Source organism: Suncus etruscus, chromosome 2 (genome assembly GCF_024139225.1).
Source record: "Suncus etruscus isolate mSunEtr1 chromosome 2, mSunEtr1.pri.cur, whole genome shotgun sequence".
Taxonomy (NCBI): Eukaryota; Metazoa; Chordata; class Mammalia; order Eulipotyphla; family Soricidae; genus Suncus; species Suncus etruscus.
In genome coordinates this window covers 22,640,936-22,661,828 of record NC_064849.1, presented here as the reverse complement: position 1 = coordinate 22,661,828, position 20,893 = coordinate 22,640,936, and the positions used below count along the sequence as shown (strand labels likewise).

The following is a 20,893-nucleotide window of genomic DNA, read 5'->3' as shown; positions in this document are numbered from 1 at the left end:
TACATGCATTTTTGAAAGTAATTTTCTTATTACAAAATCCATATGTGTTTTAATAAAATATTGATAAACGTAGGAAAGAATGAAAATAAACTAGTAGTGCCTCTTCGTACTGGAGATAATTTCTATTTTGGAGAAATACCTTCCAGCCTTTTACATATTTTAATGCGTGAGTAAAAATAAACACCTTCCCATAATGTATTAAAATAATATGTAAAATATTACATCATATTATCTCATTATTAATTTCATAATTATCATATCTTTTGCATAAAATGATTAAATTGTGAAAATAATTAAATTAATCAATTGAATAATTATTATTAAATTAATTTATTATATTATAATAATAGCATATCGCTCAGTACTATACATTTTCTATGATTATTTTCATCACATCTTGATTAGCTGGAGGTGGGTTAGGGCCTTGTTCAGGTTTTCTTATTCCTGTTCAAGTCTTATTTCATTTTTTTGTTTTGTTTTGTGTTTTGTTTTTGGGTCACACCTGGCAGCGCTCAGGGGTTACTCCTGGTTCTACACTCAGAAATTGCTCCTGACATGCTCAGGGGACCATATGGGATGCCGGGATTTGAATCACCATCTTTCTGCATGCAAGGCAAACACCCTACCTCCATGCTATCTCTCCAACCCCCTGTTCAAGTCTTATTTCATTGTGGAGTAGTGTCAAGAGACAGAACTGGAGTTGTTTGCATGTAAGACAAGCGCCTTAACATCTATGCTTTCTCACTGGCCTCTATATACCTCTATTATTATTTGGAGAATTTTCATTTTCTACCTATATCATGCTGCCATGAATCATGTGTGGGTAATTTTGGCAGAGATTTCTAATTTTATTCTACATAGATACATTACACCTTAAAATGTGATTAGGCTTATTTTATCTGAAAATAACCAGAAATGCATAACACACAGACCACTGACCATCTGAATCCAGGAAGCACAGGGGACTGAACTAATAGTGAAATATTTGAGCATTTACTCTAGAACTTCAAACATGTGAGCTTGTTGGCCATTTAATTGATGTCTTTCCTAAGGACCAAATGGGTAATGCTAGCTCTAAGAATAGAGACTACGTGCTGAGGTGGAACCAGTGACCTGGGCTCCAATTTGTGCTTCTGGTGAGCAACATTCCATTGCAAATTATTGTTTCCCTAGTCAGGTTATTATATCTGGCTCCTTCGTGTCAGCTTTGTGAAGGAATGTAGGGGAATTCTAAAAGCTACAATAGGGTGCTACCTAGATTTCATCATTTGAATATTAACTAGTTACATATTTTAAAACTGATCTGTTAAATAAATAGGTTTAGTAGCCAGAGATTCCTTTGGAAAGTACGGGGGTGATAGGTCCTGCCTTTTTCCTCCCATTGGTTCCTTTTGTTCCCAGTTCTTCGATTTCCCTGGCAAAATATTTGCTTTAAGAAAGGTGTGGTGTGTGCATTACCATTTTACAGATCATGTGTTCTTTGTGCCAGAAAGAAAAAATATCCCCAACAATTTATGAGGTAGATAAGGAGGACAATAAGAGTGACCACTATAATGCAGGTATTTGTTGCATTTGCCTACATCTAATGAAGAAAATGTAGCATGCTTTCCTCCATAAAATCCTCAATAAATTAACGTGTTTCTGAATGTTGTAATGATAAAAGTTTTTAAGATCTTCAAGCTTTTAAGTATGCACTGTTACTTAGATTTACCTTAAGAAAGCATTAAGAATATATACAAAACTTTATTCACAAAATGCTCTTCATAGTAGTAACTGGGATTAAAACAAGAACAAGCTAAGAAATTAAATCCTACACGGCCACGCAATGATAATCTATACAACTATTTACATTTGGGGGTGGCTGGGGTAATACCCAGCTCAGGAGTTACTTCTGGCTCTGCACTCAAAAATTGTTCCTGGCAGGCTCCGGGGACTATATGGGATGCCAGGAATCGAATCACCATCTCCTGGGTTGGCCAGGTGCAAGGCAAATGCCCTACTGCTGTGCTATCTCTCTAGCCCTATTTACATATTTTTAACTAAACAGAAATAATCCTATCTATGCAATTAAATGAAAAAAATATAGGTTTATAACAGAAACACAGTTTCATGTATATTTAGACATGAGTAGAAATTAGATTAGAAAGTTAAATTTAGGGGCCGGAGAGGTAGCACAGCAATGTTTGCCTTGCAAGTAGCCGATCCAGGACCTAAGGTTGTTGGTTCGAATCCCGGCGTCCCATATGGTTCCCCGTGCCTGCCAGGAGCTATTTCTGAGCAGATAGCCAGGAGGAACCCCTGAGCACCGCCGGGTGTGGCCCCCTCCAAAAAAAGCCCCCCCCAAAAAGAAAGTTAAATGTAAAATAAATTTTATTGAAGTTACATTGTTTTAACATTTTATAAATTTCTGTTGTGCATATATATAATATATGACAAATTCTCATTGAAAGTTGAATTTGTTCTTTATCATACAGTTGCTCTTTTTATCCAAATTTCTCCATTTTCCCTTTCCTCTAGTAATCACTTCTATATAATCTAAAAGTATATGCTACATTTGAGTCAAATCATACAAAATGATGTAAAATATTTCTCCCTATAGTGTCTGTGATTGCTTTCACACACTCTCCCATCCTCCTTCTCTTCCTACCCCCTTTTCCATCTCCAAATAATAAGTGTTAAATTGAGGATTCTGTTACTAATATTAGTGGTGAAAAATACAGTAAAACAACAAAAATCCTTGCCCACATTAATGTCACATTTTTGTTTGAATCTTAGCTGAATCAAACATTAGCTTTAAAAAGGAAAACACTATAAATGATTGATCTCTACGGTATCTTTATATTGAATTTCAAATCAAACATTGATGAGTTCTCTGACAATGTTTGATTTCAGCTATGGATAAAACACAGAAAATACTATCAGTGTTAAAGAGAACTCTTACTGTTTTCTTCTTTGGGGGCTCACCTGGCTTTGCTCAGCTTACTCCTGCCTTTGTGCTCATGGATCACTGCTGACAGAGATTGGAGATCATATGGGTTTCTTGGGATTGAGCCCATGTGCCCTGACCACTGTACTATCATCTCTCCAGCTCTAAAACTTCTCCATTGGAATGTCCATGCAGGGAAAACAGGCCAGAACTCTTTGAGTTCTGCTCTTTTTCTACTTCCTATTACTCCTCCAGGGTTCTCTGAGTCAGCTGAGTCACCATTCTCTTATTACGCAAGCTCAGCTAATTGGAGTCATTCCTAACTTTCCTTTATCTTTCACATTAAACATCCAATGAATCTGAAATCTGTTTTTGCCTTCAGAATATGTTCCAATTCAACTATTCATTATCTTTTTATCATGTCTACTCTAGTCTAAACAAGCTTCTATATTAGTTCCCCCTCTTTATATTTTGCTTTGTTCATAGAAAAGACTCTTTTAAAACTCTAAGTTACAGAAAATTATTTCCCTATAAAATTTTCTCCAGTGGTATCCCATCCCACATGCAACAGTCAAACAGTGCCTCCTGAAGACTAGGGCATCTTACTGAATCTACCTCCTGGCTAACCTGGACATTTTATGCCAACCTGTCTTCCTCACTCATCCACTTCAGCATGTTGGCTTTGCTAACCTTCAACCATTCCTGGTTGTATTAGAGGCATTGTACCTAGTGTTTACTCCACTTTTGGATGCTCTTTCCTCAGATGAGAATCTCCCCTAAACTTCATGTTCAGGATTCTATCTAATATCTCCTCTATAGAGGAAACTTCCTAATTAACTTATCTTCTTTGGTACCCATGAACAATCTTGCCATAGATGTGCTTTATTTTTCTGCTACTCCTTTGACACTACTAAATAGTAATTTTCTTATGCATTAACCTTATTTTTAATTATTCTCATCAATACAATTTAAGTCATACACGTAGAAACTTTGTTTTGTTTACTGCTTTATCTACAATGACATGAATAGTCTAATATAAATTAGATGCACAGTAAATCTTTGTAAATGAGTTGTTGAATTTCCATATTTCTTCATCAGTGAGTCTAGAGTTCATGTAAATGAGACATCCTTTCTAGATACTTTGCTTGAATGACAATAGTTCGCATGTATTTTCTCTTTCTTCACTTTTGCCTTTTGTGTTTGTATCAAAGATGTGACCAATTCAAGATCAAGCAGTAATTACTTTTCACACTTTAAGAAGTTTTAGAAATCAGGGTTCAGTTTAGAATTATATAAAAAGGTTCATAGCGTTTTATGCTAACACATTGGAAAGAAAATTTTCTCAATTTCTACAAGGAACATGAATGTTTTCCTTGTGTAAATAGCAAGTACCAATAATCTACTTATTGGCTTCGAAGACCTACAAAGTTCTCTGTCTGGCCTGTTAAGATTTTATAGTATTTGCAAAATATTGTATTTATAAAAGTAAAGAATGACTTCTTATTTGGGAAAAAGCAAGTCTTGAGATGGATATACTGATAGATCTGAGTCTTCAAGCCATTTTGGAACTCTAGTGGAAATAAGTTCTCCTTGGTCATAAAGATTCCTATGGTTTTCTTGGAAATATTCTGTTATTAAAACCCTTAATCTGCCAATGTATAAGTTTACATAGATTATGAAGGACAAGATAATAACATGTATGGGACAAAGAGAAAATACAGAAATTTAAGCATTGCTTTGGCAAATATGAACACTCAGGCAAACAAACAATCCCCCTAACCCCAATTTAACAAAACCATTTAAGGGATAGACATGAGCAAAGTGATGATCTTCAGGATAGAAAACTAGCTCATTTTAGGTGTATCAAGAGAAGACCAACACTGAAATGGAGGTGATTGCATATTCAGATTTTTTTCTTAGTAAGCTTGCCACTTCTTAAATACTGGCACATTAAGCATACTTATTTAATTAAATAATTCTTTAATAGTATATTAGCCTATTTATTTTTATAACTTTATTTAGATTTTTATTGAGGTCCTTTGATTTATAATACTGCTAATATTAGTCACATGTAAATTCTGTTGTATTCAATCTCAAATTCTATTGCCTCCACCACCAAAGGATCAGTTTTCCTCCTCTAATGTCTCAAGATTCCTTCTAATCCACTATTAGCCCTTTCTTTGGTAACAGCAGATTTGTAGTCCAGCTTTCAAGTTCTATTGCCTTTGACCATTTGTTATTCACTTATATACTTCTTTATATTCAACATATTAATTAGTGTCACAGGCCAGCTGAGTCTTTTAAAGAGTTGGTACTCAGAGACCAGATACTCCAGAGTAGTTGAAACTGAGTCTTATTTATTGGGAGTTTTGCTTCATATTTAAGCAAAAAATTATCAATGGTAGGAAGTTGGGTAGATCAATTGTGACATATTTTTGCCATAAGATTAAACTTTATATGTTAGCACAATCATTAGATAGCCATCTAAACATTATATATATGTATATATAGTACATATTTTGTGATCAGTTTCTTTTACCATAAACAGAAATCATAAAAATACCTATTCTTTCCTCTTGGATAGGATTCTTGCTAGTTAACTATTAATCAACAAAGCACAAACCCATTGTCTATTAATGCTATTTTAATATTGTAAAAAGTGGGTAAATGTAATTAAAAGCAAAACATTTTTGTAGCCTAAATCACTGACTACAAATATTAATATTGACTTTACCAGCTTGAGAAAAATATTATTGTAGATTCTTCCATCAACTTAGGATAAGTAAGGTGTGTTCTATCAATTCTTATTTTAATGTAAGGGGCAAAGGCACACATTTTTTTATGTACTTGACATTGATAGTTCTCATTATTTATTAATGTTTAATAAATTCATTGTTGCTATCCTGCCAAGCACTAACCTAGGCCACAACTGGCATCCTTTTCTCAGCAGTGTCTGCCAGGAAGTGTGTGGGAGGTGGGGGAGGCTAGGCCTGCACCTCAGCAGTCCTGCTGGTATTCAGCCATCATGCCCACAAGCTGAGGGTTACAACAAATTAGAGAGATAATTCTGATTCTTCCTTTACTTCTAACTGATTTTAGTCAGCATGATATCCATTAGTTCCAGTTAACAGTGACAAATTGAATAATTATATATATACACATATACATATATATATATATCACAATTTCTTTATCCACTCTTCAATTCTTGGACATATGAGTTGTTTCCAAATCTTGGTTATTGTGAAGAGTGTTGCAATGAATATAGGAATACAAATATATATCTTTTTGAAATGTTTTTATGCTCTTGGGGTAGACACCAACAAGTGAAATTGCTAATTCATGTGATATTTCAATTCTTATTTTATTGAAAGGTGTCCCTCTTATTTTCCATAGATTTTCCACTGTCTTTCTAGTGCTGGTTGACTTTCACATCAAGAGCAAATGCTGACCTATTTACCCCAAAATATTGTCAGTTCTGGTTGTTTCTATTTATACTGATATGCTCTACTTTTGCACTATGAGATGATATCTTAATTGTTTTAATTTGCTTTTTCTTAATATGTGATTAAGAGCATTTCTCATACATGTATTGGCCACCTGCATGTCTTTTTTAAGGAAGTATTTGTTTATCTCTCCATATTTATGGGTTAGATGGTCTATTTTATCATTAAGTTTTGCAAGTGCTTTATGTATTTTGGATATAAACTTTGTAATATGAACAGTGAAATTTTTTCCCAATCAGCAGGTGTCATTTATTTTACTCATCACTTTTTATTATAGAAGCTTTTTAATTTGATGTAGCCCTATTTGCTTTATTTTTGCTTCTGTTTGCTTGACCAAAATCAAGTCATCAAAAATGTATCAGATTCAAGCTCATAAAAGGTTTACTTACATTTTTCTAAATATAATTTATGGACTAATGTCTGCTCTTGAGGTAATTAGTCATTTTGATTTGACTTTCATGTGTGGTGTGAGAAAAGGGTCTAAATTAATTTTTTAAAATAAGCCTATCTAGTTTTTCTAGCACCATTTGTAGATGAGACTGTCCTTGCTTCAGTTTATATAGCTTGCTCCTTTGTCAAAGGTTAGCTGTCCATATACTAAGAGTCTATCTTTGTACTCTAGGTTTTATTCTTTTGTTGGTGAGACTCTGTTGTTATTCTAGTACATATCATTTTGATTATATAACTTTATTGTATGATCAAAAGTTGGAGAAATAAAAGCTTCCAATCTTCCTTTTTCCTAGGATGTTTTGGCTTTTGGGTAAGGCAGCATTTACTTTTTTAAAATATTACCAGCAATAAATCAATGTCTCTAAAAGTGTCATTTTTAAAAATAGGCACTGTATTAAATCTGCCTAACACTTTGGTAGGACTGTAATTTTGACAGCAGTATTAACTCTTCCAATTTATGAACAGGGGATTTTTCTATTTCCTTATTTTTTATTTATTTTAATATTTATAATTTTGGAGGTTTTAATGTTTGTCTTCCATCTCTTTTGTAATACTAATTCCCAGATGCTTGACTTTTTTTAAGGGCCAAATTTGAATGGAATTGTTTACCTTATTTCTCTTCTATTTTGTTGTTTGCCTATGGGAAACTCACATATGAGTTTCTACATGTTGATTTTGTAGCTAGTCACTTAAGTTTTATATATTGATTTTGTAGTCAGTCACTTTATTATGTAAGTTCATTGTCTCTATGGTGTTTTTTGTTTTGTGGATATTTTTAGGGACTCTAATCATGAGAAAGATGTCAGTACAGAGAAGGACCAACATCTTCATCCATTAGTTTTGTAACACTACCTTAAAACTCTTTGCTGTTCCTACCAGGCTGACTCTTAGGAAAATCAATGTTTGAATTTTATCAAATTGGCATTTGCCATTTGGTTATCTGTGTGTATCTTGTGACAACTCTGTTGGTATTTTGTGCATGTTATTAATAGAGACTCCTTTGCTTTGACTTCCCAGAAATAAATAAGGAGGAAAGCTAGAGGGAAATGAAGACTCTCCCAGTCAGGGTAAAAAATGTAGAAGAGACTCAGCTGAATTTTGTGTTAATTCTCTTTGTATAGAGAAAATACATCTGAACAGGATGGTTTCTCAATTTAATAATAGGAGAACATGATTTTCACTTATGCAGCTTCCCTTTGATACAACTCAAGTGGTTGTATCAGTGCTTACTCAAACATTTACTTGGCCACCCTCAAAATTCCATTCCTGAGATAAGAAATCCAGTGATTATAGGCCCTCTTTACTTTGGCTTAAATCATAACTTTGTGAAATTTATGATAAATTTACCTCTCTATTTCTGAACTGAAACTATGCTTTAATAAACTTTTGGTGTCTATTAAAAGCAGCATGTTACTCTGTTAAGTGAGACCTAGCCTAATAATTTTATGAAGTAGAATATTAAGTAACAACATTTAATATTGGTATTAAAGTAGAAAGGGGGAAATTGTCTTCATCATGCTATCTTCTAATTGTCTTTACATCCTTTAAGGTGCTTGCACTGATGTTCAGCACCTTGGCTCTGGCTGTGAGTCAGACTAAATTCTTTTGTTGTTTTGTCCTTTAAAATTCTCTGGAGTGACCTTAATGACCATAAGAGCTTTTTAGACCACTTTGAGAATTTCAGACCATTAGAGCTTGGTTTTCTTTGGATCCAATGTGTAAATATTCTTCAGTATTACCCTACAGACTTACCACCAAATGAATTTATGAACAAAAATATTTGGCATAATATAAATACAACACAGGAAAGAAGTTTGTATATAGGAATTATGTTCTGAACTTTTTTTTTAACCAAGCTGCCTTCCTGGAATCTGTAGGAAAGATTTGGGACACTGGTGGTAGGAAGTATATGCTGGTTAAGGATGGGTGTCAGAATATTGTATGGCTAAAAATTAAAAAAAGAAAAAGAGGTAGAATTTAAAGGTATATTTTATGTGAATTATAGCTGAATAAAGTTCGTCTACTACTTAATCCAGTCCATTAATTAGCCTTCTTTTATTTTTTTTATGAATACCCTTGTTTGCTTATAAAGTAGTCTCATTTGGGGGTGTGTGGCACAAGCAGTAGGGTGTTTGTCTTGCACACGACTGACCTAGAAGGACTGTGGTTCGATACCCCCGGCGTCTCATATGGTACCCCAAGCTAGAAGCGATTTCTGAGCACTTAGCCAGGAGTAACCCCTGAGTGCCACCAAGTGTGACCCAAAAACCAAAACCAAGCAAAACAAACAAAAAGAAATAAGAATGGAAGAAAACAGATAAATGAGGCTACTTTATCTTTGTTTTGGGGCATCACACAATGATGCTCAGGGTTTACTCCTGGTAATGTGCTCAGAAATTGTTCCTGGTTTGGGGGACCATATGGGAGGCCAGGAATCGAACCAAGGTCCGTCCTGGGTCAGCCCCTTGCAAGAGAAACGCGCTACCGCTGCGCTATTGCTCCAGTCCTGTTTTCTTCCATTCTTATTGTATCTTCACATTCCTCTCTCTTATCTTTTAATCTTATTTCTTTTTTATAGTCCCGTTAATATTATAAAGAACAGATTTTTTAATACTTTTAATATTATCTACTATTGACATGAAGTTATAGCTGGAGTTTCAGTTCTATCACATTGATGTATATGTCTAAACTTACTTCAGTATCAAATGTTTGGATTAATATAATTTTGCGTTATGTTTTAGAACCAGGAAGTGAAAGCACTCCCATTTTGTTCTTGTCTTGGTTGTTTAAGAACCTTATAGATCCATATTAATTTAGGTATTGACTTTTCCATTTCTGCCACAAGCAATTTTGTATTTTGATAGAAATTGTGTTGAATCTATACTTTGTTCATAGAATAATGCAATTTAAGAAGTGTTAAATCTTCTAGTTGACAGATATTGAACATTTTTAATTTACTTATAAGATACCTTTTTTGTGGAACTAAAGTGATAGCTCAGCTGTAGGGCATTTGCCTTGCATGCAGCCAACCTGGGATTGGACCTGTTTTTGATCTGGAATCCTATATGTCCTCTGAGCCTGCCAGGAGCGATTTCTGAGCACAGAGCCAGGAGTAATCCCTGAGCACCACCAAAAAATAAAAAATAAAAAAATAAAAAACACAAACACAAAAATATCAAAGTATGGAAGTAGACAATTTCCAGTGAAGTACATCTATAAATTGGGTCTGCAAAATAAGGGCAGCAAAAGGGACTTTAAATCTGTAGTGAACTATCACTGACACTTGAGTGGTGGAGGCGGTGAAGTAGCATAAAACAATCACATAGAAACTATTATAAATCATATGACCTCAAAAAGATAATAAAAAATTTTAAAACACTGGAGTTTTTTTAAGGTACTTTCAAATTTTATTTTAAGTGTGCATTGACAGTATCTTGAAATATAATTGTGTTTTTGTTTGTTGATCTTCAATCTATATGTGGATTGATTTTATTAGTTATAATATTTTTTAGTATTTCTTATCTACAAAATCAAACTATCTTCAAATGCAGTATTATTCTATCCTTTTTATTCTGGGTTTCTCTCCTTTCTTGCCTAATTATCCTTACTAGAACATTCTGTACAATGTTGAATAAAAGTGGTGAGAGTAGACATTTGTGTTTTGGTCTTAATCGCGGGAGAATATTCAACATTAAATTCACTATTATTCACTATTTTATTATTATTATTCACTATTCTTCATTATTCAACATTAAATTCAAAAGTAACTGGGATATTTCACAGGTAACCTTTAACAGAGCAAGAAAATTATTTATTATTTTTAGTTTTAAAATTTTGTATTATTATATTATGCTATATTTTGCCAACTTTTTTTACATGCATGTAAAAATGGTTAGTATTGTGTATTATACTCATCAGGATATATTACACTTGATTATTTGTCTAATTTTTATCCTCATTGTGAAAATCATGGAATTGAAGCATTCACTTTTTTTGTTGAATAGTCTATTTCATTTTTTTTAATTCAATTTCTAAGCTTTATTTTTTTTTCTTCAACATCTGAGACTTTTAATTGAATTGTGTTATTACATAAGAATGACCGGAGAAGGGCAGGTGTGATAATTTTCCTGAATTCTAATATTGATTTGAGTTATGCAAATAGTAGAAGCTACTTGGGAAGAATTGAAGCTGAGGCTTAAATCTACTGCAAGGACTGGTATCTTTTACTGAAATTGGAAACATCTCAACATTATTATATAACCTGCTTCATGCTACCCTAGAAATTTAAGATCTTGGTGAGAACTGAACTGAGCACTATTGTAATTATATGCCTGGATAATCCTGCATCCAAACTCCTCCACCTTCCTCTCCAATTCTTCCTCCCAAATTGCCTCTGGGAAAGAAATAAGGAGAGGCAATAAGAGTATTGGAATGTTCCAGGATAGAGCTGACCTTTGTTTCACTGTTAATTCTTGTCTTCTTCAGAAACAAACTTAAATTGAAACTAGATGAAAACCATTTCTGTGTCTCAGGGCACAGGGAAGCTTTTTCCTTTTATCAAATCCAAAGGCTTTAGCAGAATTTTCATCCCACCTAGTATTTCCACCTCCTACCCACCTTTCCTTCTTTAACTCATACCATCACAAGCTTTCCAACAGTGGGGAAGAGCAGGAAGTTTTTCCCTGTGTGTGACTTTTCTTTGTGACGACAGGATGGGACAAGTTGATCAATGGGGGAAAACCCCAGAGAGGACACACCTTGTGTGTGCATTCCCAATACTTGCTATAAGAAGAGCCATTCTAGACTCAGGCTGCTATCAAAGGTGCTCCAAGGCCATTGAGTACTCAGGACTGAGCAGATCTGTTCTTGGAGCTGAGAATGATGTGCAGTAATAAGAAATTGCTCATGACTGCTTTGCTTTCAGTGCTGCTACTCTACTTCATCCACACATCAGCAGGTAAGCATTACTCCTCTTTTAGGAGAAAGAAATCTTTCATTTTCCATGAAGCTTTATGTTCATTGGGAGGGTCCTTGAGAAATGGAAGCCTTGTGTAAAGTTTAGTGGGAGTTTACTGCTTTCTTATGAGTGCACTAGGACTTGCTGAATGCTGGTGATCAGGTTTCCTTTCTGCTGTCAATACCAGTAGATAATAGGGTTGGATGACTGACAGACCCTTGAATTTCAGGCCAAGACCAAACATTATAACTGAGTGTTATACATATTGCTCAACATTATCAATGAATTGGGTCTTTGAAATATAGGCACTACTTCTGCTCCCAATATTTTTTTACCTCCTAACGATATAGCCTTGGTAAAGTTTAAATTCATTTTCAGTGGAAGTCAGCACCTGACTTCATTATCTTTGCAAGACCTTGAGGACATTGTTTATCAACTTTGGCACAAATTAGTGCCTTGTCTTATAGCAGGTTGTGATTACAAGCTGAGGGAATATCCTAGGATTGCTTTATTAGATCTGTACATAATTTTAGTAGCAGGAACATTTCTGCAATTTTTAATGCACATATTTCAGTTTGTGGTTTTATTTTTAGTTCCTTTTGCATGTGTGAGTGTGTGTATTTGGTTGGGTGGAAACTGAGGAGACTGGATGGCATACCTGGTAGTGTTCAGTGGTTATTTCTGACTCTGCTCAGGAATAACTCTTGGTGGAGTCCAATGGATCATATGTGAAGCTGAGTATTTAAACTGAGGTTTACTGCATGCAAAGCAAGGTCCTTTCTCCCTCTTTGGTTTCTCTGGCCCACACAATGAACATTTATGAGAAAAATTAAAAATGTTATTTAAAGTATAATTTCAAAATGTTTCACTTGAACAGCGGCGTTCGCCTTGCAAGCAGCCGATCCAGGACCAAAGGTGGTTGGTTCGAATCCCGGTGTCCCATATGGTCCCCCGTGCCTGCCAGGAGCTATTTCTGAGCAGACAGTCAGGAATAATCCCTGAGCTACGCCGGGTGTGGCTCAAAAAACCAAAAAAAAAAAAAAAAAAAAAAAAAGTTTCACTTGAGGATACTGTAAGCAAATCCTGACTCACTTTTTTTGGGGGACAACTTCTTGTCTTTCTCCTCTCAATTATTCATCAATAAATATTAGAACATGATATACTAGTTTGTCATGTTCTGAATTTAAAGGGCTATGAGATTTTATTCTAAGTCTCATATTCTCCAGGTAACAGAGTAAACTGGGATGAAATATGGTACATGTGGGTTTCTTATAGAAGATATGATGGAAAACCATGTGCTTCTAATACAGCAGAATTTCCCAGCTTTAGACTTTTTTTTTTTCAAGAAAATTATACATTAAGTTAAATTAGATCTTAAAGGTTTTGGAATTGTTTCTCTAAATCTTTTATCACGTAAACTAAATTCACTAGATTTTTCCCCCATCTTCAAGTGGTTAAGGAAAAACATGAAAATACCCTTTAACAAAGTAATTCATTATCTATCACAGAATAAGATAATTCATGTATTTATGTGGACTCATTATTTTCATTTCTTTTTAGCTGCAAGCAACTTTGATTGTTGCCTCGGATATACACAAAGTTCCCTTCCACCTAAACTTCTGGTAGGCTTCGCTGAGCAGCATGCTGATGAAGGTTGTGACATTGATGCTATCATGTAAGTTTTTAATTCATTTTTATATGCTTGTATAAGGATTACTGGGAAATTTTAAATCAAATTTAAACTTATGTGATGTGGCCTCCTTTATCAAATTAAATTAGAAATTTGGGGCTTTATTTTTTGACATTGTGAAAACATTAAAGTTACAAAGAAAGTTGTGGAGAATCATTTATATTTATCTTAATAACAATGAGTATTATCAGAAAACATTTCCTTGCATATTATTTTACCTTCTTGACTAAAATGTCTAGTGCAAAGAAACATAAGAAATTTCAATTGCGTGTGTTTTTTAAACATTTTTTATAAAGCCTATTAAAGTGCTTTAAACACAAATTAAATTTTTCAGATTTTTCACAAAGGAAAGAGCTATTTGTGCAGACCCAAAGAAGATATGGGTAAAAAAAGCAATGCGCATCCTCAGGTATGATTATATATATAATATATATATAAATATAAATTATATTTTTTGCCAATGTTTAGAGCAAAATTAATGTGCAAACTGGTATAACCTAAGGTTGCTAGAATTTTTTTAACCTAAGCATTCTAAAATTTTAAGAGGGAAAATTATTTCCACTTATAGATTATTTATTATATCATCACCATAATTTTTACTTTAGAGGCTTATCATGATATTGATTGTTATTAGTTACTTGTTTCCTTATGAAAACATGTCTGCTATCTATGTAATTTGTAGATTACAGGACATATGGTTATCTGTTAAAAATTGAAAATAGGGCCAAAAAAAGATAATTATAGAAGATAAGGCATTTGTTTTGTACATGGCTGACTCCTCTAAAATCTCCAGCATGGCATGAAATATCTTAAACACTGACAGAAGTAATGCCTGATCACAGTGTCAGAGTCTGAAGGAATAAGCCATGAGTACTATTGTTGGGTGTGGACCAACTTGCTCCCATTTAAAAAAAAGGAAAACTATCAGTTAAGAATTAAACAAGATTCTGATTTGAAAGAATAAGAGTAATTGAAATCACTTTGCACCAGGGTCTCCAGAATTCAAGTACTTTCTGTCATTAACCAGTAGAGTTAGTTCAGCAACTTTGTCTATCATCTCAGAGGCTTTATTTCCTCATGCGAACTTTGAACTACTTGTTATCCTGGGCTGAGATTAGGAAATGAGAGGCATTCTACACATCAGAACCCTTTTCTGACACCCATTAACCTTTCTTTGCTTATTCTTTTCTTTTCCTTTTTTACTTACAGAAGAGCCCGCAGAAAGATATAAATATGGATGCTGCCCAAAGTGGAATTGGACACAGCTCAAGAACAGAGAGAAAGCAGTTGTAATCTTTGCCTTCATGGACACATCATTGGAAACTTAGCATGCCTCTCATTTGTGTCTCATTGGGCTTGTCCAATTTATGATGTTGATTCATATTGCATCATAGTTTGCTTTGTTAAGCATTTTTAAAGTCAAACTCTATGTTATTGACATGTGTGGTTTATTTGTGTGTGTTTTGCTATTTAATACTATTTTCCCATAAGCTATTTGGTTTCATATAAGTATGTACTTAATTCTAAAGGAAGAAGATACATTAAATTGCTTGTAAACAGAAACTATTCTTACAATGTTATTTAACTTTATTCTGCTTTTATATTTATTTCTAAAATTATTGTAATCACCTTGTACAAGTGGTAAAGGATGATAAAAATAATGAATAATAAAATAAGAGAACCAAAATTCTTTGTTGGCCGAGTCGTCTGGTGATTATTAAAATACATATGCCTATTTAAATAATGAAAATACACAATTTTATTTAAAAATATTTTCACTTATTTATGCCTAGTTTCCCCTTTATCTCTACTTGCCATGACCTTGGACTTGATTTTTTTTTAAACTATAATAAAAATATTATTCTTATTATCATTGTAAAATCATTCAAAACTAAAAATTGAAAAAAGTTTATATCTGAGATCAATAACTCAGTGTTTATTGATATTTATTAATTTTGGGGGGGTTGGGGCCACATCTGGTGAAGCTCAGGGGTTACTCCTGGCTATGCACTCAGAAACTGCTCCTGGCTTGGGGGATCATATGGGACACCAGGGATTGAACCTAGGTGCGTCCTGGATCACCCTACCGCTGCGCTGTCTCTTCGACCCTATATTTATTTCTATGCTCCGGCCCTATATTTATTTTTTAAATAAATATACACACCTATTTTTTTGTGTTTTTTTGGGCCACACTTTGTGGTCAGGGGTTATTCCTGACTCTACACTCAGAAATCACTCCTGGCAAGCTCTGAGGACCTTATGGGATGCTGGGAAATCAAACCTGAATTGGCTATGTGCAAGGCAAATGCCCTTCCTGCAGTGGTATTGTTCCAGCCCATTCATATACTTCTTGACTATGGGAACATAAACATTTAGAAATATAGGGGAACCTGAAGTGACAGTATAGTGGTTAAGACCTTTGCCTTGTGTGTAGCAAATCTAGGTTCAATCCCCTATATCCCATCTGATTCCCCCAAGCCCTCCAGAAGTAATTTCTGAGCTCAGAGCCAGGATTAAGCCCTCAGCATTTCTAGGTGTAGCCCCCTCTCCCCGCCTCAAATCTATGTCAAAGAATAATTTAGTCTCATTCTATCACCAATCAAGAGACAGGAAAGGGTACTTCTATAAAGAAACATTTCTCTAGCTCACAAAGTACTCAGGAACTGTTTTCAAAATGAAACAGAAAATTCTCAGAAATGGATAATCTAACTAATCTGAAGAGAGTCTTAAAATGATGACCTATAGGGGATCAGAAATAATGCACGAAGACTACAGTAGTTTTCTTATTGTCACATTGTCCATGACCAAAGTCATGGAGCTCTCCAGACTATCTATCTCAGATTACAAAGGCCAGAGGAGGATAATTGGTGTCTGGTTCACTGATGATACAAAGCAAAAACACTTGAACACATGAAGCAGGATAAAGGAGGATCATTTGGTGTGGTGCCAATATAGTTCAATAAGTTCTCAAGACAACTGTGGCCGAGAATAAAAACATTGAATCATCAGGGAAAGTATGCTTAATATTCCATCTGAGTAGTCACCAGACACAGGTTAAGTTCCTGTTGTGTGCCAGGCAGGAAGCCAAGCCAAGCTTGAGATACCAGGCGATAAAGTTATGACTTGGTTCTTGGTCCCAGGTAATCAAGGCAGAGCAATGTTGGTCAGAGAGGTAGGAGATTACAATATGTGGGCACAGGTGTCTGATAAAGAGTATAATGGGATTTGATAGGACCTCAGTTGTAATGGCTTCCAGAAAGAAGGTATTCAAATGAATCATTAAATATACAATATTAGATATTAAATTATGAATGCCACATGGCACACAGTTCATTACAATATCTGAGGTAAAAAGAGGCAGTAGGAATTAGTTCATTACAATATCTGAGGTATTAAGAGACAGTAGGAATTATCCAGTAGAAAGGAAGAGAAGGGGAGCATTTGGAAATCTGGGAGCATATTTTCATTGCATAAAATCTGAAGGTGGTATACCTTAGGCATTTGTGGGCTGGAGACAAAGGATGCTAAAGCTTGAGGAATGCACAGCATCATAATGTGCAATGAATAATGATTGTCATATTTAAAACATTCATGATGTCATCGATGGAATAATTGATGAAATATTATATGTTCTGGATGAAGATAGGGATAGAGCTGGTATAGTTGCAAATAAGGTGACACTGTCCTGTAATCAAGAGTGAGTTGAACTTGAGTATAGCAATATTAGGAAGTCAAAACAGTGATTGCAACAGGACAGGAAGATGGGGCAGACGGAAGCAAAAGTACAAAGTGAGTTGCAATGAGTAAGGTGAGAGATAGTGACACCTTGGCTGAATTCATGACAAAAAGAAAGGTATCTTTGAAATTCCAGAGAATTGTAGAAAGCCATTGTACAAGTACTGCTGGTCACTTTCTCTTGCTTCAATACAAAGAATGAGGACTGTTGTTAATAATGGCACATTTGATAGATGACTGGAAGCCTCTCCAGGTGTTCCTTGCTGGAAAACAAAAATAACACATTTAATCAACACTCTGATAATATATTTAGGGGCCAGAAGTACTAGTTGGCTAAATTTCTAGAGACTGAAACTTCCAAGTTAGAGAAACGATATATCAGTCAACAATATTTTTTAAGTGTCTGGTGTCAAGAATATGGACATAAGTACATGAGTAAATTAATAACTTCCTTCATATTCCATCCCATTTTTGTATTTAATTCATTGATCTCAGTATGTTCTTGGTTTAGAACGATTTCTCCTAACTCACAATTTTTTGTGACTTATTTAGGCTAATATTTTGGTTTAATTTCAAATTGAAATGTTATTTAAATAAAATAAGCTCTTAAGTGTACAGCTTGTTAATGCTTCTTCATATATAAATATCTGGTAGCATTTCTGGTGCATTCAGTCTATTCAAGGTTTCAGAGTCTCAGACCACACCTTCCCTCTCCTAACATTTGTATAGTCTGGGGTAATAGTTCTTATGACCTATTTCATATTAGTTTCATTTTTCACCTTCTTGAATTTAATGAATAAATTCACATAGTATATATTCTTTTGCATATGACTTATTTGAATTTATTTTATACACTATGTGCTGGAGTGCTAGCACATTGGCAGGGCATTTGCCTTGCACGTGACCATCCAGGTCTGGACCTGGGTTTGAACCCTGGCATCCTATATGGTCCCAGAGCCTGCCAGGAGTGATTTCTGAGCACCAAGCCAGGAGAAAGCCCTGAGTGCCACCAGTGTGGCCCCAAAATCAAAAACAAACAAACAAATAAAAATTACATGCAATTCAAGTGTTTCTATTCCATTGGAGGACTACCACGCTGTTCTCAGGAGACTTTCAGGCTACTTGCAGTCATATTTAGCCAACATGGTCAGGCTGATAACTTCTGGGGCCCAGGAGTCTGTGGTGCGTAGGTTCTACTGTTCAAGAGACAACTGTATTTTTTCCAAGGACATCCCAGTGGTAATGATCAAATTGGTCCTTGACTTTTTTGCTCCTTCCCAGCTCAGGACTTCCCATTTTTATTTTGAAGGAAATGGAGTTGGCTCATTCCTGTCAATGCTCAGAGCTTATTCTTGGCTATGTATTTAGGGATTACTCCTAATAGTGCTCAGAAGACTATATGTTGTGCTGGGAATAAAACATGGGTTGGCTCCATGAAAGGTAAGTACATTAATCTCTGTACTATCTATCTGGCCCAAGACGTTACATTCTAAATTCAAGCAATAACAAAAATGCAAAGGTCTCTTTCACATTTGAGGTAACTGTACAGAACAGCTTTTACTTTCTTGGTGTTTAATAGTTGTTCATTTGTACAGACAACATTAGAATATAGATCACCAGTACTAACTTGTAAATTTATGTCTTGGGTGGAGGAAGTTGATACTTTCCCCTCATGATTTTGCTTTCTTAGTGAAAGAAAGACTCTGTTCTTTGAGAATGATAAAAATAGAGTGGACTTGAAAAAAAGAAGAAGCTTCATAATAGCCAGTGTATAACTAGAACACACCAAAGAATTGTTTCAAAATGTGGCTGATTCATGAAGTTTTGAGATAATCAATGAACTTGTCTTCAATTTGCAAAAAGCATTATGATCCATTGCAGACTGGACATAAAAACATGAAATGGACTAGTTCAATCGGGTTTTGCTCTGACAGCAAGTCAACAAGAAGGGGACAATAAATAAATAATGAGCATACAGAGAGGGGATGAAATACTGATTTGTGGGATCTAAATTGAAGATAATGAGATGAACTATACTTCTCTTCACTTATTTATGTTGAAATAATTTTTAGATTTAAAACCCTTTTTTAATAAACATATCAATGTATTAAAAGTAAATGGGATTATAAAAATCTAAAATAAGGGATTTTCAAGAGAAAACTGTCAATATCACTAAATATCCAATGTTCAATAAATGTCTTTTCAATTAAAAAAACATTTTTTTCTGCAGTTGACTTTTTTGTATGAGGGTCTAAATAAGTTCCCTTATACTACATTTTTAAAATTTTGTCTTTAATTGATATTTCTTACTTCTACACCAATTATTTCAACCCTTTCTTTCTTTTTTATTTAAGAACTTTGTTTTGGAGAAGTCAGGTCAATTGTTATATAACTCCCATGTTCTGGGTTTTATTGAATTTCAATTCATTTGTCAATTATAATGTTAGTTAGTCCGTTTGTCTGATTTTTATTTAGAAATAAAGACTGGATCAAATTTTGACCTTGACATAAACAATCAGGGAATGGGGAAAAGACTTAAGTAACATTGTGTCAGATGGGTTTAAAGTTTTGTATAGGAGATCATTCTACAGTTTTCATAAAATATTAAAATCTGATTAGGACCTCCAACATCTTGAGAAAAGATAAATACATGTTCTATAATATGTGCATACTCTGTTTATAATGGAACATATACTTCTGCAAGATGATAAAAAAAACATGGGAGGATAGAGGTGTCATTATAGTAGCACATGTATACTAATTTATACTCTTTCTAGACCCATGGTAATCTTGAGAAAAATCTAATAGAAGTGATACTATTGTTAATGATGTGTATAAAATATAGAAAGTTTGAGAAAAATTGTCAGGGATAACTAAAGGGTGGAATTGAGGAGCTGAGTTAAAGACATACAAAAATATTATCAAGAAAACTTGAATTATGAGTGAAAATAGATGGATCTAAAGGATGGAGTAAATTGCTGAAGATGTTGAAGTTTTATTTTTTTTATGATGGTGGATATTAAACCCAGGGTTTACATTATGCGAAACAAATGTTCTGCTGCTGAACTGTGTCTTTGAACTGTATCATCACACTTAAATATGACATAAGTACATTTTAATTTCTATTTTGCAAAGAGAAACCTATGTGCAGGGAACGAATAAAACTTCTGTAGATGGGGCCGGAGAGATAGCACAGCGGTAGGGCTTTTGCCTTAAATGCAGAAGGATGGTGGTTCAAATCCTGGCATCCCATATGGTCCCCAGAGTCTGCCAGGAGCGATTTTTGAGTTTAGAGCTGCCGGGTGTGACCCAAAAGAAACCAAAAAAAAAAAAAAATTCTGCAGATGACACAATGTTTAGTGATAAATAGAATCATTTGTTCTTGATTAACATACAGAGTTCTTCCCTTTATTTAAGTTTTAAAAATTCTTTATTGTCAATTTTACTTTATTTTTAAAATTAATTTTGTGATAAAAACAATAACAATACTTGAATTTTATACTTACAGTATTGCTGCACAAAACCCAACACCAATGTAAAGACCCCTCCACCATTGTCTTAAGATCCCACCACCTGCCCCTTTGTATTCTGAGACCATAGTGTTATTGAAGAGTTCATTAATTTTGAAG

At 34.4% G+C, this 20,893-nt stretch overlaps 1 protein-coding gene across 1 annotated transcript in view; it reads left to right on the top strand.

The window, feature by feature from the left end:
* The first annotated feature begins 11,763 nt into the window (after positions 1 to 11,763).
* Positions 11,764 to 20,893, top strand: part of CCL20 (C-C motif chemokine ligand 20) — a 29,037-nt gene continuing 19,907 nt past the window's right edge. The window contains exons 1-3 of the mRNA XM_049768920.1: positions 11,764 to 11,839; positions 13,400 to 13,514; positions 13,864 to 13,938. Coding sequence (XP_049624877.1) covers positions 11,764 to 11,839; positions 13,400 to 13,514; positions 13,864 to 13,938 — 266 coding nt within the window. The remainder of the gene's footprint in view (positions 11,840 to 13,399; positions 13,515 to 13,863; positions 13,939 to 20,893) is intronic.